The sequence below is a fragment of the Haemorhous mexicanus genome, chromosome 17, assembly GCF_027477595.1.
Source record: "Haemorhous mexicanus isolate bHaeMex1 chromosome 17, bHaeMex1.pri, whole genome shotgun sequence".
Classification (NCBI taxonomy): Eukaryota; Metazoa; Chordata; class Aves; order Passeriformes; family Fringillidae; genus Haemorhous; species Haemorhous mexicanus.
This window is the reverse complement of record NC_082357.1, coordinates 11,124,285-11,148,969: the sequence shown is the minus strand read 5'-3', so window position 1 is coordinate 11,148,969 and position 24,685 is coordinate 11,124,285. Positions and strand designations below refer to the sequence as shown.

At 47.0% G+C, this 24,685-nt stretch overlaps 3 protein-coding genes across 12 annotated transcripts in view; 1 reads left to right on the top strand and 2 right to left on the bottom strand.

Annotated features, from left to right (window-relative positions):
* ADAP1 (ArfGAP with dual PH domains 1) overlaps window positions 1–8,983 on the top strand; it is a 50,976-nt gene extending 41,993 nt beyond the window's left edge. The window contains exons 5-11 of one of the 2 annotated variants that reach the window (XM_059861720.1): window positions 250–362; window positions 2,142–2,288; window positions 5,221–5,304; window positions 6,157–6,219; window positions 6,569–6,670; window positions 7,097–7,325; window positions 7,698–8,983. In XM_059861720.1, coding sequence (XP_059717703.1) covers window positions 250–362; window positions 2,142–2,288; window positions 5,221–5,304; window positions 6,157–6,219; window positions 6,569–6,670; window positions 7,097–7,325; window positions 7,698–7,726 — 767 coding nt within the window. In that variant the 3' untranslated portion in view covers window positions 7,727–8,983. The remainder of the gene's footprint in view (window positions 1–249; window positions 363–2,141; window positions 2,289–5,220; window positions 5,305–6,156; window positions 6,220–6,568; window positions 6,671–7,096; window positions 7,326–7,697) is intronic. The other variant, XM_059861721.1, reaches the window with a different exon arrangement.
* Window positions 8,984–10,418: 1,435 nt separating this feature from the next.
* On the bottom strand, window positions 10,419–22,345 carry GET4 (guided entry of tail-anchored proteins factor 4). 2 transcript variants are annotated; one of them, XM_059861346.1, is made up of 9 exons: window positions 22,154–22,345; window positions 17,829–17,907; window positions 17,340–17,421; window positions 16,884–17,033; window positions 15,142–15,280; window positions 13,218–13,358; window positions 13,058–13,133; window positions 12,817–12,889; window positions 10,419–11,765 (listed from the first exon to the last, which is right to left on the bottom strand). In XM_059861346.1, exons 1-9 carry the CDS (start codon window positions 22,309–22,311, stop codon window positions 11,677–11,679), a joined length of 987 nt encoding a protein of 328 aa, XP_059717329.1. In that variant the 5' UTR covers window positions 22,312–22,345; the 3' UTR covers window positions 10,419–11,676. The 2 variants fall into 2 exon arrangements, with proteins under 2 accessions (XP_059717329.1, XP_059717330.1); XM_059861347.1 differs by lacking the exon at window positions 13,218–13,358.
* A 591-nt stretch (window positions 22,346–22,936) lies between these two features.
* SUN1 (Sad1 and UNC84 domain containing 1) overlaps window positions 22,937–24,685 on the bottom strand; it is a 29,177-nt gene continuing 27,428 nt past the window's right edge. For all 8 annotated transcript variants that reach the window (XM_059862145.1, XM_059862150.1, XM_059862146.1 and 5 more), the window contains one exon: window positions 22,937–24,645. In XM_059862145.1, the coding sequence (XP_059718128.1) occupies window positions 24,532–24,645 (114 nt within the window). In that variant the 3' untranslated portion in view covers window positions 22,937–24,531. The remainder of the gene's footprint in view (window positions 24,646–24,685) is intronic.

Sequence of the window (24,685 nt, the reverse complement as noted above, 5' to 3'; positions counted from 1 at the left end):
ACCAATCCTGTGTGTGGCTCACCCCAGGACTGAGCTGCAGTAATGCACAGGGGCCCTGCAGGCAGGTGTCAGGGTGGAGATGTCTGAGGCAGAGAATGAGGGCAGGGTGAGAAGGGCAGGTCTGGAGGAGAAGGACTGCTCCTCAGCAGAACAGCCACACTCTTGGTTTGCTGAGTTCTGACGTCTTCTTTTCTCTATCCCAAGTGCAGCCCTTTGTCCCTGGCTCTCAGTGACTCCTTTCTGCTGCAGGGTACCGAGAAGGATTTCTGTGGAAGAGGGGACGCGACAATGGGCAATTCTTGAGCCGAAAATTCGTGTTGTCAGAGAGGGAAGGTGCTCTGAAGTACTTCAACAAAAACGATGTGAGTACCTGGGGTTGCTGTCTGCACATGGGATTGCAGCTGTGGCAGCATCCTGGAGCATGTAATTCCCAAGATTATTTCTACCATTTCTATAAGCACTGAGTCCTCAGCTGCTGCAGGACAAGAGCACCAGGCTCAGCTCACCCTCCCTTAAGTGGGATCTGCTCTTGCTCCTCCACCACGGTCAAGGAGAGAGATCCCCCAGGCCCATTCACACATTCCTGCTCTGTTGCCCTTTAATGTCCATAGGGCTTTTCTCAAACCACCAGCAAAGGAGTTTTTCTCAGCTCTGGCTCTGCATCATCCAGCTAACATGGGTTTCGTATTGATGACAACCTTGTGATGAAGGTGTCACCACCTTGCAGTGGTCACTGGGCTCTAAATCCTCCTTTGCATGGCATGGCATGCAATCCAGAGTGAGAGCTCCCTGGTTTTCTGTCCCAGTGTCAAGCAGTGTGGAAGTATTTGTCTTTTTTCCCCAGAGCATGTTTCAATATTGGGAGAAATTGAGCTATTACCATGAAAATTGCATTTGTGATGAATGGATGGACACTCCACTGTTCAGCACCATGTACTGGAGAAAGCCAAGGTGTTTTTTCTGGCCTTTGAGTCTCCCCTGACCATCACAGCTGAGAGCAGCCCAGGCTGACCCACCAGCCAGTTGGTGTAGTTGTGGTGTCATGATGAACCTGAGGAAGGGAACATCCATCCTCACTTCTCCATGGCTCTGACAGCACCATCTTCCCCTTCAGCTTGGTTTGCTATGGTGCAGTTCCATCTCACGGAGAGGAGAGAGCCAGTCCTTGCTGAGGGAGAAGTGAAAGCCCCAGCAGTTCCATTCAGCCCCTCTTGGCTGCTCTGATAGTTCAAAGCTGCTTTGCCTCGTTGTTGACCACAGCTGTGGTGGAATGGTGCTGTCTAGACATCCTCTCTGCTGGGATTCCCCCACCAGGGCTGTGTGTCCACAGAAAGTCCCCAGGTTCCCAGAGCAGCACTGACACCTCTGCACGGTGCTGGAGCACAGCACCACCCCACAGCCTCTGCTGGAGCACAGCACCACTCCACAGCCTCTGCTCTGAGCCTGCTGTCACCCAGGGGCTGCTCTGTGTTTGTTGGGATGTTTCTTTCACAGCTGCTCTTCTCAGTGCAGTCCTGGAGGGGTGCCCAGCTTCTAGAGACACTTTGTAGGGAGATGAACAGAGCTATGGTGCTGCCACTGAGGGTGCAGGTGGGGCTGGTGCCTGGGGGGGCCTGAACCAGGCTCCCTCTGGGGCTAACCCACCCTAGAGGTGGCTGTAAGGATTGTGTTTGTCCCACTGAGGAGAAAGTTCCCAGTTCAGAAGGCAAAGGGAGGAGCAGAGTGAGCAGGCAGTGGCTCACCTGAGAGGATGGGACAGGTGGGGACATGGACATGGTGCTTCCCAGCCGAGCACCCGGGTCTGCTGTTGGCAAAGGGGATAATCCTCCATCTTTTGGGAAAAGGATGAACTGTGGCTGCTGGAGAGTCACAAAGCATCCTGACCTGTTAGCTAGCAGTCTGTCTCTTTCTGTATCCCTGCTGAACCTTGCAGAAGGGCAGAGCATTTTCCAGGCTGGCCGGAAGCGTTCACTGACACCCGAGCAGAGTCTTGGATATCTCAGCACCAGGGAGTGTTGTGGGCTGGCATTCAGGTGCTTTTAGCTAATGGCCTCAAACAGGCCTTTTTTCTGACCAAGTGAACTGTTTTTTGGTTTGAAAGCCACTTCTCAGGTGTTTGCTCAGCCAGCTGTGTTTTCCAGGCAAAAGAACCCAAAGCAATTATGAAGATCGAGCACCTCAACGCGACTTTCCAGCCTGCAAAAATCGGGAACCCACACGGGCTGCAGATCACCTACTTGAAGGACAATAGCACAAGGAACATCTTTGTCTATCATGAAGATGGCAAGGTGAGGCCCTGGAGGCAATGAGGAGGTTTGGGAGCCAGCTGTGGCACACCAGGCTCCAGCCAAGCTGGGGTCTCTTGGAGGGGAAGGGGTACAGGATGCACGGCCAGCTTTGAGAGTGTTTGTTGTGTTCTTCCAAGCACAGAGGGTGGCAAACTGTCCTCTAAGTAAGCAGATGTAAAGGGAAGGAATTGGAAATTTTTTGCAGCTTGGAGTAGAGGATTTTTTCAAGGCAGGCTCCTCAGTACCCAGAGAAGGAGAAAGGGTGGATGGAGCCTTGGAAGATGAGGGGACTCAGCCCAAAGACTTGCAAAAGGGGAGCAAGCTGGAATGTAGGAGAAGCACGGAACTGTTGTGGTTCTGCCTGTCTCATACTTCATAAAATGCAGATATTCATGTTTGCATTGAAAGAAATCCCCTTGTTCAGATGTCCCTGAAGGGAGGTGTGAAGGAGAGGGCCCATGGGTCTGGGGTGCTCCCTTGTGGGCTCCAGGGAGCTGCTCCCAAACTTCCCCTCCATGCCAAGGGCTCGTCAGCAGGTGCTTCCTGAGCCCAGCCCAGTGTCAGTGGAGCTGCTCTCAGGTACCTCCCTGCTGCAATTTGAGCCAGACTAAGAAGCAGCAGCTCTTTAGTGGCCAGGTTCATCCCCCTGTTGTGTCAGTGTCTGTGGTTTGCTGGGCTTTGGTGGTTTGCACAGCCAGGCTGTGAGGGCTGCAGTCAGGGCTGTGGGGTTTGGGTTTTGCTGCTGAGATTTCTGCTGGGGGCTGGTGGGAGGAGCTGTTGCTGCTCCCACCCAGGGCAGGATGTGCTCTGATGAAATCTGATCGTGACCCTGCTCAATTCCCTCCACCTTCCCTGAATTTGGTCTGTCTCCTTGGCTGCAAGAAGATGAACCCTCTGGAGCAAACTCCTGCCCTTTGGGACTGGAGGCTGCCCTGGGACTCCCCTGTGGTCTCCTGCTGCCCTTTGCTCCCTCTGTGCTCCCCCAGCAGCCCCAGTGTGTCCTCCTGAACCCCAGAGCTGCTGCCTCTCCCTGGTCTGAGGTGGTGGAGCCTCATTTAGGCTCCCTCTTACATTTCATAGAATCACAGAATGATTTGGGTTGGAAAGGCCCTTAAAGCTCATCTCATTCCACCCCCTGCCATGGGCAGGGACACCTTCCCCTATCCCAGGTTGCTCCAAGCCCCATCCAACCTGGAACTTCCTGGGATGGGGCAGCCACAGCTTCTCTGGGCAACCTGTGCCAGGGAAGAATTTGGTCCAACCTCATTTGTGTCAATGGATTATCAATATTCCAGAAAGCAATTCACTGCTGGAGGTCAGTGAGGGTTTCAGCAGCTGCTTTTCTGCAGGGTGAAATCCTACCTCACATCATGATCACAAAGGAGACCCACAGGGAAATAAATAAATATGTGTATAACCACCCAATTGGTGGCTGTATAGGATTTCAAAATTTTAACATCACAGCTTATTGTTCATTAGCTCCAGCCTGGTCTGATCATCATGAACTTCAGGAGTGAATTCTTCTCACTGATCCTCTCTGTGGTGCTCTCTGGGGTGTTCTCTGCTGCTTAGGGTAGGGAAGCAAGTGATAAGTGAGTGAAACCTCAGACAAGTAGGTCAGAGTTTTCCAAAACATTGTTTGTCCATGTCCTATTATGTTTTGGGATTGTTTTTCTTTGAACTTGAAGTAGCTTAACAAACCAAAGCAAAGATTTTTAATTTTTGGGGACAGCTATTTGCCACGTTAGACCATTTTTGAGATACCCCCAATTCAGCTCCTTAAAACTGAGATTTTAAAATTTCATGTGAGCCTTTCCTCCTTAATTTAGAAATATAGATAATTTCTAAGGCATAGAAAAGTTTAACTCTTAGAGAAGGCCACCTTCTCCTTTGATGTGGTCTTTCCTGCATTACAGCGACCTCACCTGAAAGGGTTTGGCAGTGTTTATTTTGGGATTAAGTCTGGCTCAGTGAGCATGTCCCTGATCTGATGTGTGGAGCTTCACATGCATTAATGGCAGCAAGACAGCTCAGCATCCCTCCCCCTGTGCTCAGCATCCCAGGCAGGGCAGCTCCTAATTCCCTTGCAGCAAGCCTTTCCTGGTCCCCCAGTCTCAGACCACAAGGCAGTGTTTGAGTGCTCCCTGTGTGGAACATTTAAAATTAATATGGCATTTCTCAGCAAAACCTTCAGAGACATGCAGCACAAGCTGTTGGGTCTTACCAGAGATAAATGAATATATGAGATTAAAATTAAGGAAATTATAAAACAATTATTTTGTGACAATTGTTAAAATTATTAATTGTAATAATTAACAATTATCATTTATTATTGTAATAATTGTTTAAATTGTTAAAAAAGTGGAGAGAGATTTTTTTTGCCAAGGACAGGGAGAAGTGCCAGAGCTTCTTGGACTTCAGTATCACTGTGGCTGTCCCTGAAGGACTCACAGACACAGCTGATAGACTGGGATACAAAGATAAAGAGATGTTAAGCTGCTCTTCTAGCACGACATTGAAGTGTGTTGGAATTTGGGGGGGATGCAGGTGCTGCTCAGGTGTCCTGCTGGAGGGGACAGGGCTGGGTGGGCAGGTTGCAGCAGCCCTGCTGTGTTTATAGGGTCAGCTCAATATTTCAAGTCCTCTTTTGGGGCTGGTTTGGCCAGTTCAGAGATGTTTAAATCCTCCCCTCTGCAGAAAGCCCCTCGGTGCTGACTGGAAGCTGCAGAGCTCTGGACACATCTGGCAGCCTGGAACAGCAGCTGAGTGTTCCACATCCTTCACCTTTGCTGCATTCTGTGTTTTTTAGGATTCCTGCTACGTTGTGCTCTGTCACTGGAGCCAGAGTGACAGGAGAGACAAACCCCAGCAGGATCAGGTTATTTTGTGTGCAGGCTGCCCTCCTCACTCTGCTTTTCTTGCTCATTACTAGGAAATAGTGGATTGGTTCAACGCCATCCGGGCAGCACGCTTCCATTACCTCCAAGTGGCATTCCCTGGAGCCAGTGACTCTGATGTGAGTGTTCTGCAGCATTGCCTGGGTGGGGCTTCCCCCCCTCTCGCTCGTTTTTAGCTCCTGTTAGCAGGCTGGAAGGCTCGGGGAGTGCTCCATCCCTCGGAGTGTCATGAAACTGCTGGGTGAAATGGTTGTGGAGGGGTGCTGAGCCCAGCCTTGGAGCCCCTGCACACACAGGGGCTGTGGAAGCAGCTCCAGCACTGCCACCCCTGCAGGAGCCCTGAGCACCTGGCTCAAAGGTGTATTTTGTAATAACAAAAGCCAAAAAAAGGCTGGAAGGCAGCAAAGGTGAGGGCAGAAGGATGTCAGTGCCCTGAGTTCTCTGCAGGTCAGTGCAGCCTGGTTTATAAATGCCTGTGTTTTCTGGGGGCTGGAGCTGCTAATTGTGTTACCCTGGGCTAATGCAATTCCAGAGGCTGCTCTGATGTGCTGTCAGCCAGGGCTGAGTGCTGCTCCTGGGGTGTGACATCACTGTGGTGGTGCTTGTTGATTACTCCCTGCTCCTCCTTGGCTGTAGATTTTGAAATCTAATTGCATTTCCTGCCTTCTGCCAGTTACCTGGGAGGGGTGCAGTCGTGGTTCTGCAGGGTGGCTCTGTCCCTGGTGCCCTGCACCCTGAGGAGTGTGGGAGATGCTCCTGGAGGCTGCTGGCTCTGCTGGGGAGCTGCTCCAAGGTGTTTCATGTTGTAGCCTCCTCTTCTGAGCGCTGTGGAGGAGCAGGAGTGGAGCTCTGAGGCAGAGCTGTGGGGTGGGCTCAGGGCTGGGGGCCAGCTCAGGGTGGGTTTTCCTTCCAGTGACCCCCAGGCCCCTCCACCTGACACTGCTCTTTTCTGTCCTCTTTGCTTGCTCCAGCTGGTGCCAAAGCTTTCTAGAAACTACCTGAAGGAAGGATACATGGAGAAAACAGGGCCAAAGGTAGGATCTGAAGCATTTTTCAGTCCCTCCAAACATAAGCCTTGCTCTGTATGGCCCCAGGAAGGGGTTGCTGGTGGGACAAACCAACCCCTGCCAGAGAGGCAAAGCCATAACTTTGTGAATGTGTTTAATGCTCTCTCCTCACCTGGGAGCAAGCATAAACCAAAAATCCAAATCTACATGACAAACCCAATGTTCCTTTCCTGGTACAGCTGGCCCAGCCCCTGGCTGTGGTGGCTCTGATGGCCCAGAAGCCATCTGTTCCCAACTCCCCCAGCCCATCAGGCTGCTCCAAGTGCTTTGACACTGCTGGGTCACGCGTGGTTAGAGGGAAGCTGTGCTGTTTCAGTGTGTGATCTGGCATCTCCTGACTCCCCAGCAAACAGAGGGATTCAAGAAGCGATGGTTCACCATGGATGACCGACGGCTCATGTATTTCAAAGATCCCCTGGTAAGATGAAGGTGCCTGGGCTGCCTGGGAGGAATTATCTGCAATACTACTACTACAACTACTAAGAGTAATAGCAGTAATAATTACAGTAATGATCTGCAGCAAAATGCAGGCTGGTGGGAGAGCCAAGAGGACACAACGCTGTCACTGCTTGGTGGCCCTGCCTGCTGTGCAGTGGGCAGTAACCCTATAAATACCAAAACCACTTAAAAAGCCCTGTCCACCAGATATTCTGCATCTGGATCGTGGCTCCCTGGTGTTGGTGCTGTATTGTGGGTGCCCCTGGGTGAGGAGCAGGGCTGTGGCTGGTGCTGTTGGGGTTTGGCTGATGGGTTTGTGGCTGCTGCAGGACAAGCTGTCCTGGCTGCCCGGGCTGCAGAGCTCCCTTCACCCTCACCCCTGCCTGACTGCTCTGCTGTCTCCTAGGATGCCTTTGCTAGAGGGGAGGTTTTTATTGGGAGCAAGGAGAACAGCTACAAGGTGCTGGAAGGGCTCCCACCATCCACGCAGGGGAACCACTGGCAGCACGGGATCACCATCGTCACCCCGGATCGGAAATTCCTCTTCGCCTGCGAGACAGAGGACGACCAGCTGGAGTGGATCACCACCTTCCAGAAGGTTATAAGCCGGCCAATGCTGCCTCAGGAATATGCAGGTGTGTTCCCTGGGGAGGGCTGGATGTCAGCCCTGGCCTTGCTATGGGCCCTGGGCTGGAGGATGGGATGGCTGGAGAGGACTGGGGGTCAGGACATGGCTCCCTCCTGCTCCGTGTGAGGCAGCTCTTCACTGCCCAGGGGATGCAAAGGCTGTTGGAGCAGAGAGGGGCTCTCCTGGAGGAGGAGGAGGATGGTATCCTTCCTTCTTCATTGCCTCTGGTGTGATGCCCATGCTGCTGTATGGTTTTAGGGGTAACTGAAGCCAAGGAGCATCAGCAAGGACCACTGTCAGGGTGGGCTTGTGCCAGGCTGTCACCACCTGCCAGTGCTTGCCTTGCTCTAACTTTATTTTATCTGTTTTTTCCTTTCAGTGGAAGCCCATTTCAAACATAAACCTTAGCTGGGACTGGCTGGGCAGACCTGAGGAGTGAGCTTCTGTTTACAACATGACGTGGTTTTATTTGAAATGTTAAAAATAATTCATAATAACAGTAATAATAATAACAATAATAATACTTCCCTTTCCCCTCATCATTCACGTGATCATGTCGGAAGGGCGGCAGTGGAACTTTGGAGAAGATCCTGATCCAACTTGAAATTCAGCTCTGTGGCTGCTCTGTGGGATGGGACAGGTGGCCCTGCCACCCCATCACCCCACACCTGCTGGAAGGGGCGCCCCACCCAGCTTCACCAGGATGGCAGAGACTGTTGGTGGCACATCCCAGGGGCAGGTGGGACTCTTCCCCATGCTCAGGTCCTTGGGTGCTGGAGCTGAGCATCCCCACACTTCCAGATGGATCCCAGCTCTTTCCAGGGGGCTGCAAGTCCCCAGGGTGACATCCCTGTGGGATGGGAAGCAGCCTGGAAACACACGAAAGGCGCTGTGCGAAGCAGCTGAGCCTGCCATGGTGCCAGGGTAAATGATAAGTGAATTATCCCCCTGGGGCTGGAGGTGATGCTCTACCCAGAGAGGATCAAATAGGATTTAATAATAGAGGAAATGGGCATCATCAGCCTCGTTAACTTAACGAAGGGCAGGGAGGAGGGGGCTGCAAGGGAGACACCACCCCATGAGGTGATGCTGGGGGAGCAGAGCTTTGGGGGCCAGGCCTGTATTTGGCTCCCTGGGTCATCCCTGTTCCATGGTCTGAGGGCTTTGCCCCGTTTGGGGAGCCCGGTATGGAGCTGGGGGTTTGAGCTTTATCTGCAGTTTGGCTGATGGGCGCTATCAAAGCCTGTCCCAGCTCACTCCCAGCAGGCACATCCCTTCTCCAGACTTGGTGGTTGCTCTTTTTCCCCCGATAATTCAAATTTTTTTGTTGATTTTTCTTTTCCTGCCCAAAAAAAGAAAAAAAAAAAAAAAAAGAAAAAAAAAAGCTGCTTGAAGTGACGTTTCAGCGCGGTGTTGAGCACTGTAATTCCTGCAGTTAGGGCGGGAGGGCTGGGACCTGCACACCAGGTGCTGGATTTTCACCCCAAAATGAGATTTCCAGCGTGCCCTGAAGGCCCAGCCCCAGGCACGGACCTGTCCGACGCGTTTCCTCGGGTGGTTGTGTATCTGAGAGCATCCCATCGGCTGTGTGCATTCGTTCTGTCACTGGTAAGACAACTGTGCTACTAAATGTCATTCCAACCAATAAATTATTATTATGTCAGAGCCGTGGCCGTGTGGTGCTGGGGCAGGGCAGGGAGGTGGGGTTAAAAAGCAGCAAATGGAAACAAGGAGGGGCAGTGCTGGCAGGGCCCCAGGGGTGTGGAACACGCTCACAATGCAATGTGTATTATTTTAGCTATTATTTGTGTATATGTGTGTGTTATAGTGCATATTCTGTGTATTTTCTCTATAATACTTTATGTGTGCACACATACACAAAGGATAGCTGGTTCTGGGGAATAGAAAAATAAACTTTATGAAGGAGTTGCTGGCTATTCAGACAACTATAAACTGCATAGTGGATAGGTGTAATATATAAAATGTATGTATGAGGTGTTCATATGCACACATTCATGTACAGATGTAGCACTCAGACATTCAATTTACAAATATATAAGCTAAATGTATTTCACACATCTGTTTATGTATAGACATTTTTATACTTTGTTTTCTAAAATATGTGATTATATATTATATACACATGTGGATGCTTTATATACACATAATTTATAAATATATTTATAAATTTAAGGTGTATATATTGCATATAAACATACATATATCTGCATGCACATGTGTATGCATAACTATAATTATATATTTAACTTATATTTAAAGTATTTATAAGTGCATGTTATCCACTGTCATTCACACACTTACAACCCAGGCACAGCAGAAGCAGGGAGAGGACAGACTGGGCTCCTTGTTTGTGTTTACAGGTAGCTATAAAAATTGTTTTGTGTGCATGTATAATTAAGAATAATATTATAAATGATATGCAATACAAGTATATAATTATTATCTATACAAAAGGCTGTTTATATGTGTGTGTATATACATGTATTTTAAATTCCTCGGTATATAATTTATATACACACACCATACATACATTCTGTATATACTGTTGTAATTATTGAATATACATTTTGTATATCTACCTGTAGGTGCCCTGGAGCACTGCCCTCCTGTCAGGGCTGGGGTTTTGGGGTCAGGGCACACGCAGAGCTCACAGTGGGAGCTGCTGGAGACTGCAGACACAGCTGAGGCAAAAACCTCACATTGGGTCACATACACAGGACACAGTAGGGGACATGAGCTGGACACCTGTGGACACCTCACACTGCCTGAGAGGCACATTTATGGCAGCCAAAAGCAATGAAATGCTGTGGTTCCAAACCTCTGCTGACATCTCAGATCATTTATTAAACATCTACAGCACCAGCCCAGAGAGGGAGCTCTTCCCTTAACCTGCTGCACAGCAAAGCAAGCCCCATCTGCTCCAGATATTCCAATACCCCAAGAAAATTACACCTTTACTGCACAGAGGTGAAGCTGCAGCACCGAGGGCTGGATGGCCCACAGTGAAATGCAGTGAAAAAAATAGCAAGAAATGTACAGCTCTGCCTGGGAAACTCTTAGAAAGCAGCAGTATCGCACATCCTGGTATAAAGTGTTTATTTGAGACTTCACAATTAACACAAAGTCTTCCTGTCAATGCCTTTTTTTTTTTTTCATACAGTCAATAAATTTGTATTAATCCCTCCCCCATGCATGATTGCTGTTTATTAATCTAAGCCTTTTTATTTTCATCGTGAAAAAATAAAGCGTTTCCCCACCCTTTCACCTGTTCCCTGTACCAGACTGTGCTGCATTACAGAGGAGATGGAGAATGGCTATGCCTACTGCTGGGGGTGAAGTTACTCCATTATTTATTGATTTATTCTTTTTTTAACAGAAAGTGTTAAATGAATCAATCACCCAAGAAAAATAAATATATCATAAAGAACCAGAAGCTCTGCAGTATCCCTTTTCTTGCCATCCAGCCCAGTTCAAACACGTACCCTGCCCACGGCAAACTGCTCTGCTCACAGCAATGCTGCCGCCTGCACGTACAGCTGGGAACTTACACTGGCAAAATCTCTTCCAAAGTACAGCCACAAGCCACAGGACATATTTTAGATGCCAAACTTTTAAACATAGGCAAGAGAGATCCGCCTGGAAGCCAATTGCCTGCGTTCCACTGATGGGCTTTTACTCAAGAGCTATTCAACCTTGTGCTTTTCAGGAAGTATCGGCTAAACACACACGAGGGCTCAGCCAGAGCCTGGCCTTGAGGAGAGGGGCAGGCAGTATGAAGGGTGTGCATGTTACTCATGGCAGTGGAAGCAAGTTCCTGCATCAATGTCTCTTGGATGTGCATCTCAAATTATGCTGCTTGGCTCGTCTTGCAGTACTTTTGGCACCAGCCTCACAAATCAATTATTCAATTGCTCCCCCTGCCTTTCGAGATCTTCCTTGGAAGAGGGCAGAGGGCAAGGAGGCTTTCTCAGAACACAGATGGTATTGGGTAGGCCGTGAAGGACAAGCCCCATGTTTATGCTTTATTGAAAGACTGTGCAAAAGGGAATACTGCATCAGAAACCGCAGACTATGTTTAATCAGTCCCAGCCGCTGGATCGGAAACCCACTAACAACCGCTCCGATTGGTTCGTTTGGCTACTTTTTGTTGGTTTCTTTCTTTTTTTTTTTTGTACATAAATAATATAGACCGACAGTATAAACATTTCAGCAACCATTTCTAAAAGACCAGAGGAGCCCTTTTAGGAGCCAAGAAACAACTGCAGGATTCAAATTCCAAAAGTGTCTTTGGAGTCATCGAATCATCAGATTTACACGGCACCCAATGACAACAACATTCAGTCGAGCTCGATAGGACTGCTGTCTTCCTGACCATCTTCTGTGTCATCATCTTCCCCAGTTCCCATCAGACTGTTTAAAAGATTTCCTAGAATAAAATACAGGACAGTCAAAATCACTAGTTTTACATTCTCATCTCAAAAACTTCTAACTAATCTTCCATCCTGCTACAGTACAGATTTCTGTAACAAAAAAAACCCCAGGAGTTTTGAAGTAGAAGAGTCTCACCAAGACATTAGAAATCCCACACTGGTTTCCATTATGAATATTGATTTGGGAAGCTGTATACTCTTAGCTGTTCACTGATACTGTTCCTTCTCCAAGAATACACTTGAATAACTCAAAGTCACATATTTATGTGCTACATTTGCACCCCCAGAGGGAAAAAAAACCCAACCAAAAGAGGAAAAACACACCTCCAGCAGTGAAACTCTCAAAAACCAGTCACAGTTTGCATCATGCTGTAAAAAAATTGTCTGAAACTCAGAGGCATCAGTTTAAAGATGCCTGAATTGCTGAAAAGCAAATTACAGATGGTAGAAACATGATGTTCATGTTTTTCATCAGGCTTTGGGTACCAGTGAATTGATGTTTGTAGGTAAAGCTTCAAGTCACTTGACAAAGAAGCTTAGTTCTCGGGGAAAACATTAATTTTATGCTAATTTCATTCAAGAGCCAGGAAATGAGGGATGAATTCTCTATTCCATTTCAGTCCTTGTAGAAGGGCAGTATTAAATTCAAAACTTCCTCTTTGGACACATTCATGTTGTATCTGTACTGATTAGATCTCTACCAAAGCCCCACACTTGGTTTAAGAAAAACCAATCATTGAACTCTGAGGAAATTAAGCTTTAACACCAGTAAGATGCTTCTTTACATTAGGAAGCTATACCATAATGTCAGAAATTAACCATAAGAGTCTTTTTACTGCTTCCCCCCTTCTCAGTGATGAAAAGTCTACAAGCTCCCCCAAACCACTCTCACATGCAACCCATTCATCTTGTATTCTACAGCAGGGGCTGTTCCTACAGGCTACAAAAAGAATTATAAATTGCTTAGAACAGATGATCTGTTTCCAACACAGGTGTTTTATCCAGGTCACTGATCAAAGCCTGGAGGTACCTACGAGCAGAGCTTACCTAGCAATCCCCCGTAGGACGAGGTCTGCTTGGGCGGAACTCCGAAGAAAAGCTGTCCTATTCTATCTAGGTACTGTAGGGACACAAGGTGAAAAAAGGCAATTATTTCATTTACAGCTGGAAATACTGGGCAGAAGTCACCCAGGCAAGGTAAATCACCAGCTCTTATCTACAAAGCTGGAGACAATTAGCCATTATTTCACTCCTTGAGTGAGTTAAATCCTGTTTATGAGTAACTCACCTCATTATACATGGGGTCTCTTTTCAGCGAAGGTTGATACTGTTCACACAATACTGTAAATACTGTTAGTTTTCCTCTAGAAAGGAAACAACCAAAAATGTAATCTCAGTTAACAACTGAAAAGGAAACCAAGAAGGACATGACAGAAATCAGACTGTACCCATCAACTGCCAACAACAGAAACCAGATGAAGTTTAGCAGTGGTTGCACAAAGGGTGGACCCTTCTCTATCGAAGGATGTTTCTGTGTGTATGTCGTAAAAACAACTGATGCGCTGGTCTTATTTTTTAAGCAGAGAAATCTGAAAAAGGAAAGAGAATGGGGCAAGTTAAAAACAAAGGGTAGAGAAATGGTTTCACCACAGAGAAAGGGAAAGCCAAAATCTACTGCACTTGTGCATAGAGGCTGTGTCAGGCTTGAACTGATGGCAAAATGAAACTGTTAGAGATGGACATCTTTGGGGATGATTTGGCCATCAGCTGAGGAAAGGGAAAATCACTACTAGAACACTGTGGAATAGGCAGGTTGGGAGGGAAAACAGACATTAAATATTTATAGAATGAGTTCAACCAGGATGTAAGCAGATTGTACAGGACAGTTACTAAAAGAGAGCATCAGTTTGCAAAATGTGGAAAGACTGGCTATCCTGTTAATTCACATGAAAATGATATTGCATCTACTGGTCCAGGGTTTACTATGCTGAGTTAAAAACTGAATTAAAGACCCATTCATCCCCAAACACATCTCCTTTCAGTATGTATCTGTCAGTATTTGTTGATTCGGTCATTCTATTCCACCTCAACATAATGTGGCATCAGGACCACTAATAGCTTGACACACATGCCTAAAAATCTCGTAATAAAGCTGCACTTTGAGCTCCCAAACCATTTGTCCCCAGCAGATCGATGTCTCAAACAGATCAAATCCTTGTTCAGGTCCAGTTAATTTAACTGGCAATCTCTGCAAGTCCCATTGGCCTAACAGGCCTTTATGTGGGACAAATGCTGTCAGCAAGCACTAGGAAGGCTGCCACAAGCCATGTCATTTTTGATGGCAGGCTGGCCTCTAATTCTGCACCCTCACATGTGCAAGGGCTTGGGGCTGTTTTGCCTCACTGACAGCAAGGAACTGCAATTATTTTCATTAGGGAATAAACTACCATGCAAGAGGATTTAACACAGTATTTGACATATAAGCCAGTAAATGATGCAGTAGAAGTGCTATATAAACACTGAAAAAATAATCTTGTAACTTCTCCACAGAATTTCTCCCCATAAAATTGTTTGAGTCCTTCACATATTGGATTTCCATAAAGGATTTGCTATTGCTCAAAATCACAGCAATCTATAGCAACCAGCTATGGAAAGCAGGACAAATCTGACATGACAGCTCACTGCTGCCAAAAGAGAGGCAAACTTGCTCTCACCTCCTCCCTCTCCCCCAACTCCTACTCTCTCCCTGACTCCCTGCCACACAGTCCTGTCTCCACCTCCTCCTCAGACTCCTCCATGAGCTGCCTTCCCTGCCTGAAGAAAGCCATCAGCTGATTAAACACAGTAAAATTGGCTTTGTCAACCTTCATTCTACATGAGCTCTGCAAAAGCACACAATAGTTTGCATTCCCACCTCCTACAAAATAAATGCCAAAAATGAGAGCCAGCAGCAACTCTGTCAAGGCAAGAACCATCAAGCTGCTGCTCACAGACCAGGCTGACCATGACAAGTTGCCTCTTAGGACCTGAGTGAGAGCAAGTTCTGTGCTAAATACAGGGCCTGCTTGAGTGCAGTATTTGTAAGAACATATAGATAACCCCTAACTAGACACAAAGTGGTGTTAATAAAGCTAAGAACTGTGCTTTCAGGGTCCAGGCAATTAACATAATTTCAGGTCTTGACCTTAATACATTATTTTACTTTTTTTCTCCCCAGTCTGACAAATTGAACACATCGGTTTTCAGACAGTTTTCTCCTGTTGTTCTGGCCAGTTGCACAGTTTCTTTTGCAAAGGCTGTGTGGTTAAATTAGATTGGTCCCACACATAATGTCATCTCAGCAGAATGCTTCAGAAGAAGTTTAACACCTACTGTAGTACTGCCTGAGCTACAAACATGTCCACCTCACTGCGGTATCCGCGGGACGAGGAGTATTCCACCAGCATATTTGCACAGCCCTCACCATCTGTCGAGTGCAAGAAGTGATACCGAGATTCACTATAGTTTTGCTCTAGAAAAAGAAAAAGGAAAAGGCTTTTAAGAGATCAGTTCAGTTAACTTGAACATAAAAATAAATTTAATAGGCTTGTACTTTATTAGCTGGTAAAAGAACATGAGTTACAGGTGTGGTATATAAACAAGACAGCTGGTAAAAAGCCTGTAAGTTACAGATAATTTATAAAGGGAGATAATAATAAATTTTACTCTAAGTACATTTGAACAACTGATAATTAATACAGTTTACTCAATTACAGCTACTGCTGGCTTGAACTTTGGTTGTATCATTTGTCTAAGTGAATGCTGACACTTGATGTGCTATCACCAGTGTTTGGGACAGGAATCAAGAAATTCCATACTAGACCAAGCGCACCAAGAAGTCAAACAGCACCTTCAGCATCTTTCTTTCAATTCCTATTTTTAACTTAGCCCACTCTTGCTACCAAAACTAAAATCACTTCCATATGCTGAACAGAACAGCAATTATACAGGAAAAATGGTGTAAGAAATGGCAATGGTTTGTTAGAACCTGAAGCAAAGGATTGTGTAAAATCACAGCAACGACAAAACTGGATATAGCTGCTAATAATTTGAATTTGAAAGCATTGTTTTAAAAATCTGAGCCTTTTGTGATGAAACTCAAAAAGCTACAGACTAAGAAAATGTGGGCATCTTGCTCTTCAAGAGAACAGTGAGCAGGCGGCTGCAAAATGGAGACTTTTACTTTCAGAGTGCAACTGTTTCTTATCCTAATTGTAGCAGCCTCTAACTTGAATGCTGCGAGAAAAATCCTTCCTTTCTTGCTGGCAGCAGCCATCAGGCTAACATAAATCCCAGGAGAGCAGCTAGGGAATTGCCTATGGCACACAGAGAGGCTGCAGCATTGACCATTATTGGGTCAGGGTTGTTATATGAAACCACTGTCATCACTTGGCAGCTACTGAAAAATGTAAAATAAACAATCCTCTTGCACAGTTATCCATGAGAAACCACAGAAAAAATGGCATGTATTCCACTGTTCTCAATCACCTTTGTTATGTTTTGAACACAAGACTGTAAATACTGGCTATCATCCACAAGTACAACAATTATTTAGTGCATTTTGTCTTTTTCTTACATCCCATCACAAGTGATAAAATGGCTTATAAATAAAAGGCAACAGCATTCATTTTGAAATAATCCCGCTGGCCAACTTCTCAAAAAGTACTTAATTACAGTCCAAAGACTGGTTTGGATGCCAGGTGATGTATTTCAATCTTTGTCATGTTTATCCAGGATTTAAAAACAAAAATACTTGCCAAGAGAACATCTTTGCTTCCCAGCAATTTTCCTCCTTATGACACTATCAAACTCCCTCAATGTCTAAAGGATCAACCTGCCTTTTACAGAGAGCCTCACAGCAGCTGTGTTTGGGATTTTGCACTAATATAGAGCTACAGACCCTTTTTTTTTTTTCTGTAACATTAGGAAGACATTAATGAAAAAATCAGATAATAGCAGAACTCAATCATTTCCATACCATCTTCTTTAGATTATTCCCAAAGCAGATCTCTTATAACACCTTGCTTTCAACATTTTCAAAGGAAAACACAGAAAAGCCAGTTGATTTGTCTTACCTTTCCACAGGGTAATAGCTAGTAACTGGTGTAGTTTTGGATGTCCAAGTTTTCCTGATCCCCCACTGGACCATTTTAGTGCTCTGGATACAAAAGCCACTCTTTCAGGAGAATTTGGATCCATTAAACTAAACAATTTAGCCAAGTTTTCTAGAAGCAATAAGATTGAAAAATATTTAGCATTAAGAAAAATAAGATGATCTGCTGCTTCTAATGCAGCTCTAAGATCCATCTTTAGGAAGGCAGCAGTGTTAGTTCCAAGCATGCCCACAGAGTCATCAGGAACCCACAACTGTCTAACAAAGTTTCCCCCAGACCCTTCCTGTGTGGAAGGTAACCCTTAGCCATGCTGGGAAGGCATCCAAAAAGGATTACAGCTTTCAAGACTGTTAACAAGTCACTGTGAAGGGAAAGCACAACTAAATGCCACCAAACCAAGAGCAGAGGTCACCTCACCTAAAAGGTCTTCTGCTACTTTTGCATCCGACTTCTCCAAAGACTCCAAAACCAGCATGGACAGATCAGCAGCGCTGTTTTGCTACAAAACAGACACATACTGGCAGTGATGAATGTATCAGGGCATAAAAAGAAACACCAACCAGAATTTTGGCAGCAGCAGGTTTAATGCTTTTATCAACAGCTAGGGCACAGTATCAAGTCTCAGCCTTCCTGATAAAAAAATTATAGTAATTTGATGGCATCAAAGAGAAGCCTCCAGGAAAGCAGAACACAGGCATTGTTTGGATGCTCACAAACACTACTGCTGCATGTTCCAGCTTGGCATAATCCTTCTTTGTGGAGAAAGGCTCAACAAAGAGATAAAACAAAAGATTACAATGCAATTACCCCAAACATTTACCACTGGGAACTCATCATTCATTTCTCAAAATCTTGGGAGTAACAATTCCCTGCCCTCAAGCCAGACACACAAAACCAGTGACTTACCTGGTTATGACTAAAGAACAGTAAAGCCCCTGAATACATTAGTTCTCTTGCTTCTGCATGTTTTCCTTGTGACATATACCTGAAAAAAATACCAAAGCCATGACAAAAATTACCACTAAGTTTTGTATGCTTAGAGTTACTTATATTTAAAGGATTAAAAGACTGATAAAATTTAAAATAATGACAACAAGAGATTTATTTTGAAATCAGGTTAAGTTTCAATAATGATGTAGCTTGAACTGCAATTAGTTTTCTGCTCCAGACCTGATGGAATAAAATGAAGAATATAAGAATGAAAATGGAGACAGCTACAAATATGTTGGGGCTGGAACAAGAAAAGGGAATTAATCCAAGACTTCAACTGAGCAAAAGATGCCAATTTTCTGAGCCTCTACCAAAGGCATCCCAGTGAAACAACTTTTGTAATACCTCCTGAAGAGCTAGCTGACCTTTCCACTGGCCCAAGTCTCTCTGATCACTGATGTCCTCTGCCAGGGGACTGTCCTAGCCCTCTGCTGAACCAAAGGAGCTCATCTCTCATGGGTTTGAGAGTAAGATAAGCACAGCCAGCAAGATTCACCATGCAACACTTCAAAAGAAACAAAATATAATGCTTCAAAACACACCTTCCACCCTTCTCACTTAAGAGTTAACGAAGAAATAAGGAATTAAAGAATTTGCTCCCAGTGGTTACCTCAGGACCTCTTACCACAGAGCTGTGATTGCAGCATCCTGCACATCATCACTGTCAGTAACTACAGCTCTTGGAGAGTCCCAGCTCCAGCTTATAAACACAGCATTTCCCATAAAAGCAGTTTAGGTGTGGCAGAGTTTCCAAATTCCATTTCTCTCAACTGCTGCTCAAAAAGTCTGTGCTCTCAGTAGCTGATTTGTTCACTTCACAGAGGTAAGGGTCAGCTCTGCCCTGCTGCTTTAGCACCTGCACGTAGGTTTGTCCTCTGTGACACAGTGACTGGGCTGTGCCCATGTCACCCCTTTCTTCTTCCTGGGGCTCAGGGCAGCCCCTCTGCTCCTGAAGCCCCAGGGCCCAAAGCCCAAGAGTGCCCTTGGGGTAACAGAGGGGTTGGTGGTTCTGGGGGTGGTGGGACAGCAGGACAGTGTGGCCATGGGGGTCACACCAACCAAAGGGACAACCAGAGCATCCCTAACCTCTTGTGCTGTGCCCTAGATTCCTGTCACACGTGTCTCCTCTGGGGACAGGCCATACTAACAGACATCAAACAAGGGAGGAGACACTCCTCCCATCCAGCTCATCAACTCTGAGAAACACCAAGGTCTTTTATCCAAAACAGAGCTGAAATAATGGAAGGCACAAAGGTAGTGTTTTGGAATAATTCTCAACAACTCAGATCTGCAATCACCATGGTAAATGTGAGTCAAATGAACCCACAGCTCCAACGTTTTTATAGTTGGGCTCCCATCCAGGTTTGCTTCTAGGAGTTGGACTCAGCATGGATCCACTTCCACAAATTCTACTGCCAGTAGATTCACAATGCTATATGGAAGCTCCTAATCTGAGAATTATTACAGATGATACTAAAAGCTACTGAAAACAATTTTACTATATAAAATACATTTTAAAGAGCTGAGGTTTTTTAAAGAACTTTCATCAGAAAGCTTGTTTAATAAAAATAAATATTGATGACATTTCTCTAAATGGTATTTATAACAAGAGAAATCCTGGAACACATTATTTACACCAGAAAAATGACCTACAAGTATCAGGGAAATAGAAATGGAGGTAACAAGGATATTACACTTTGAAGAGTGACTCAGTTACCAAATCATGAAGAGAGAAGAGCTCAGCCCAGCCTGGGGAGTAGCAAACACCACCAGCTCAGGTGTGTCTGGGGGAGCTCAGGGTTAGGCAGGAACAGCAGTTTTCCACCTGCTCTCTGGATCACTGAGGGATAATAACTCTGCAGGAGGCAGGCTTATGGTAATCTTTCCTCCTCCACTTCTTCCCCTCCTCCACCCTAAAATAAATCTCAGTGCATGAAACTGAGTCAGGATTTCAAGTTTACCCTCTGACAGATGACACAAATGTTTTACAGGCCTGTGTGCTCAAAGAGAATAAGCACTGCCTATCCCAATAACAGTTCCAGAGCTCAGGTCATCCCACTCAGCATTCATGTGTCTGAAAAACTGATTTTTATCACATTTCACAGAGGATTGAAAAGACTACCCAGCCATGCAAATGTCACCCTTTCATTTAACTGAACACATCCTTTCACTTGTATTTAAAATGGAAAAGGCAGGATCTTAGATTCCAAATTAATTCAGGGAGGCTTCAGTATGTGAGTTAATACATCCAGAAGACTGGAAGAGAAGTGACCTCCTGAGCCAAGACTTCTCACACCACTGCAGACACCACATCACATAATCCCTACTATAAAATAGGCCAGGCTTTGTCTTAAATTTAGATTTATTCTCAAATACAATTTAAGTCTTAAGGCCTGGATGGTGCCTGACTGATCCCATCAGAGGGGTTATGGAAGAACAAACTGATTTAATGTGATGGTGCTGGGACACAGGGCAGGGCAGGGCAGGGCAGGGCAGGCTGGCTGGTGTATGCTGGGAGCACAAGCAGGATTATGCACCAAGGACTTTCCTCCCCGTTTTCTTCCATGACTGTTATTTTTCTGTGCTTACTCATAGGCCTGTTCTCCTAACACAGATGAGGACTGAGGATAGGAGACACAAGACACAGCACAGGGAGGGTGGTGTCCAGTTTTGGACCTCTCACTTCATAAAAAACACTGAGAGGCTGGAACGTGTCCAGAGAAGGGCAATGGAGCTGGGGAAGGGTCCAGAGCTTGAGTCTGATGAGGAGCAGCTGAGGGAGCTGGGGGGACTCAGTTGGGACAAAAGGAGGCTCAGGGGGGACCTTTCTCTCTACAACATCGGAAAGGAGGTTGAAGCCAGGTGCTCCTCTGCCAGGCAGCCAGTGACAGGATGACAGAAAATGGCTTTAACAGGAGGTTCAGGTCAGACAATGGGAGAAATCTGTTCACAGAAGGGGTGTCAAGCATTGGAACTGGGCCCAGGGAGGTGGTGGAGTCATATTCCCTAGAAGTGTTGAAGAAACAGCCAGATGTGGCACTCAGTGCCACTGTCCAGCTGACACGTGATGAAAGCCAAAAGTTGGACCTGATGACATTAGAGGTCTTTTCCAACCTAATTGATTCTGTGAAGCCAAATTTCCATCCTGTCCTCTCCCAGCAGAACCACAAGTAAACTAAGCTGGGACCAGCTGAGGAAGCCCCTAGAACAAACACCTTCTTCTGTGCTCCTGCAAGCAAGGGTCTCCATGTTAAAATCTGATGAGAGAAAGGGCGACCCCTGCAAGTTGCAGTGGACCTGAAAAATGAAGCCTAAAAATGCTTTGCAATAAAAACAATCTCCTTATGACAGGAGGAGAAAAAAGGCAGTAGTAGCATTTCTGAATAAAAGCCCAGGCCTGCTCTACTTAGTTACTGTCACGTACACAAGCACTACACCAAGTGGAATTTATTCCAAAAAGCTCCTCCGAGCAGGCGATTCTGGCCACCCTGAGAGCTGCCCGTTCCCGAGCGCGGCTCCAGGGTGACCGTGCCATGAAACAAAGTAACCCCGTGTCCCTGCTGAGCAACAACCAACCTTGAAACCCTGCAACCCTCACTCGCAGCCACCTGACGTTCACACGGAGCTGGCACAGCAGCGGCTGTGCAAGGCTCGGCTCCAGGACGGCCTCGGGACACGGGGCGAGCCCGGACCCGAGCGCCAGGGGACGCCCGGGGAGACACCCCCAGCCCATCCCGCTGGCCGGGGGGCTCACTCGGCCTGGCCGGAACGTGGGGCCACCGAGAGGCGTTGGGGGACGGGGGTCGAAATTCCGCTCTGCCCGTGACCTCCGGGCAGCGTGACGCAACACCCCCGGCGCCTCACCGGACAGTGCCCGGGCCGCCGGGACGCGGACCGGGCCGGTGTCGGGGCTGGCCTCCAAAGGCCGGAGAGCAGCGGCTCCCCCGCCGCCCCGAGCCGCTGACCGAGCCGGCGCGGCCGAGGGCAGTGACGCGGCCGAACCGGACCGAGCCTGGGGCTGCCGCACCCCGGCCCGGGCCCCGCTTGGGCCGGCGCCGCGCGCCCGCCCCACCCCGCCCCCCCGCCGGCCAATCAGGAAGCCGGGCGCTGAGATGGACAGAAGCGGCAGCCAATGGGGAGCGGCCGTGGGCGCGGCGGGCGGCAGCAGGGGAGAGTGCGTGGGAAGGCTCTGGAAGGCCGGGCGGGGGAGGGGCGGCACGGCGGGCCCGGCGCGGCCCTACCTGAAGAACAGCGTCCGGTACATCTGGTGCGCCTCGTAGTAGTCGCCCTTCTCGACGCTGGCGCGCAGCTTGCCCTCCACGCGCTGCACGCCGCCGCGGTTTCTGCCGCCGCCGCCTTTCGCGGCTTCCTGCTCCGCCGCCATGATCGCCGCCGCCATCAACGCGGAGGACGGGGAGGGGAGGCGGGGGCCAGGCGCATGCGCACGCAGCCGCGGCGCCCCGCTGCCCGGCTTCCGCCCGCTCAGACGGCGGCCCGCGAGGCTCAGCCCGCGCGGCTGCGCGCGGCGTCCCGAGGGGCAACGGCAGCTGAGAACGGCGTGAGGGGAACCCCGGGACTCGGGCCGGGCACGGCCGGGCCTGGAGCCGCAACAGCACGGGAAACTACAGGATAACTTAAACAAGTAATAGAAATCCAGGGACGGCTGCTGGAGCGCGGGCAAGCAGCGTGGCTGAGGAGTGCTGTGGCACAGGGATCCAGGCAAGGCGGAGGGCAGAGGGGTTAAACCAACTCCCATCCCTCTCACGGCTGGGACGGATCCAGCACCCACCCAAATGTACTTTGTCCCGGCCCCAGCGCTGGTGTCACCCACCAGCCACACGCTGGTCCTGGGTCTGCCCCTTACAGCGTTGAGCCCCTGGCCCTTGTAAAAGCCTCAGTGAAATCCTCCCACCCCTCCCCAGCTCGGGGCATTAGAATCACAATCTTTCCTCACTCATTTAAGCAGGTGATAAAAAAAAAAACAGAAAAGAGGCTTTATTTCTTGTTTCAAGTATTACATGCACTTTCAAAAATTAAAACTCTTTATTTAAACATCTCAATAGCATCTTGTCAGTTTGGAGGCAGCAAAGAATAACAGACATTTTGAAAAGCATTTACAAAAATACATTGCACAAAGTCCTATCTTGCTTTTTTAAAAATAAGTTAGTGTTATTCAAAATATTCCCCCCCAGCTACCTAATTTCAATTTATACAGGATAATTCTAATTTTAAATATGTAACCTATAATATGAAAACACCTGTACATGTGTCATCTACTCCTCTGCGTAGGCCATAGGTTCTGTCTCTACGTCGAATGAAAAAAAGTTCTTCACATGGAGACTCTGTATTTCAAACATTCGAGGACTGTTGTGCAACATACATAACTCAATTCAGAAAACCAGTCAGCAGGTCCATGTGTAACAGTTCTGTGTAACTACAAAATGCACTAGAACAGCAAGATAAAAATTCTGCAAACAAGTGAATTTCAGGAATCTTTTCCAAAAAGCATCTTCAAAGCAGCAAGGCTAAGGGGGGCAATAAGCGTTTCACCTCGTTCTATGTGAAAATGTTGTTTCCAAGAGCAACTCTACTCATCTGGTACCCGACTAAGGCTTGTGGGGAGGATCAGGAATGCCCGTGTTTGCACACAGCAGCGCTGAGCTCGAGTCCCTCTGGTAACTGTGACGCAGCGAGAATTGCTTCAGGCTTGTTTTCCACACACCGAATTCTCACAGTACAAATGGAGAATAACAATCAACCAGTCTAAGGAAATCTTGTCCCACTTTGGACAAACTAAGGTAGTGCAACTGCTGTACAGCAGTGTTTACTGAGCAATTCAGCAGGCTTATCAGCTCCGAGCCAGTCAGTCAGTACATCAAGGTCGATGTGGGATTGACACTAAAAAAAGAACAAACTGGCCAAGTTGCCATGGTAAAAACCCTTAAAATAACTTCAGTTACTTCAAGTTATCCCTGACTTTTAGAGCAATTCGTGGCCACAAATTACAGTAAAGCATTCTCAGTCGCTGGTGTTTAAACTGGTTTTGGTTGTGTTAGCTTTCCCTGACAGTAGTATTTATTATATTCAACATGTAGCAAAGAAGCCCTTTTGGATCCACCAAAAAGGTTAAAACCAACTGTCATCTGAAGGACACCTTTAGCCACAGTCAGTGCTCAAAATGTACCACAGTTTTTGGCTTATGGTGCCAAGCTAGCAAAAGGAGGCAGTTAAGTCCTGGATTAAAAAAGAACAGATTCCTAGTTGCAGAAAGTGTGGTTTATTCTTTTTAAAAAACCTATACATTCATTTGTAGTAAAACGTGTGTCACCTGTTTGCCAACTGGGCTTTATGAACCAGAGCTGTTTGCATGCATTATTTCTCTCAGCGTGGACACAGAAATATGAAGCGAACTGGCAATTACAAGCTGAGCCTTAGAGCAAATAAAAATTGGGGTTTATACATTTCTGCTGACAGTCTTCTGCCTTTATCAGAGGATCAATAGTTCTGCAGTGTGCATCTTGCATCCTCGTCCTTTACAGATTCCAGTGTTGTAGGCTTCCCAGTATATACAGATTAGGAACAAAATGTACAAAGCAGCCACCCCCAGCTGTAGTGTGGATTACTCGGCAGGTTTCCCGTGCACTCTGAACCGATAAAGGCAGGTGTACTCTGCATGGCCCCAGTTAGAGAAAATCCTCAGCTCCACTATTTGGAATGCATCTTCATTTTTCCCCTGGAGAAGGAAAAAGCAAACACACAAACCAGTGTCAGGG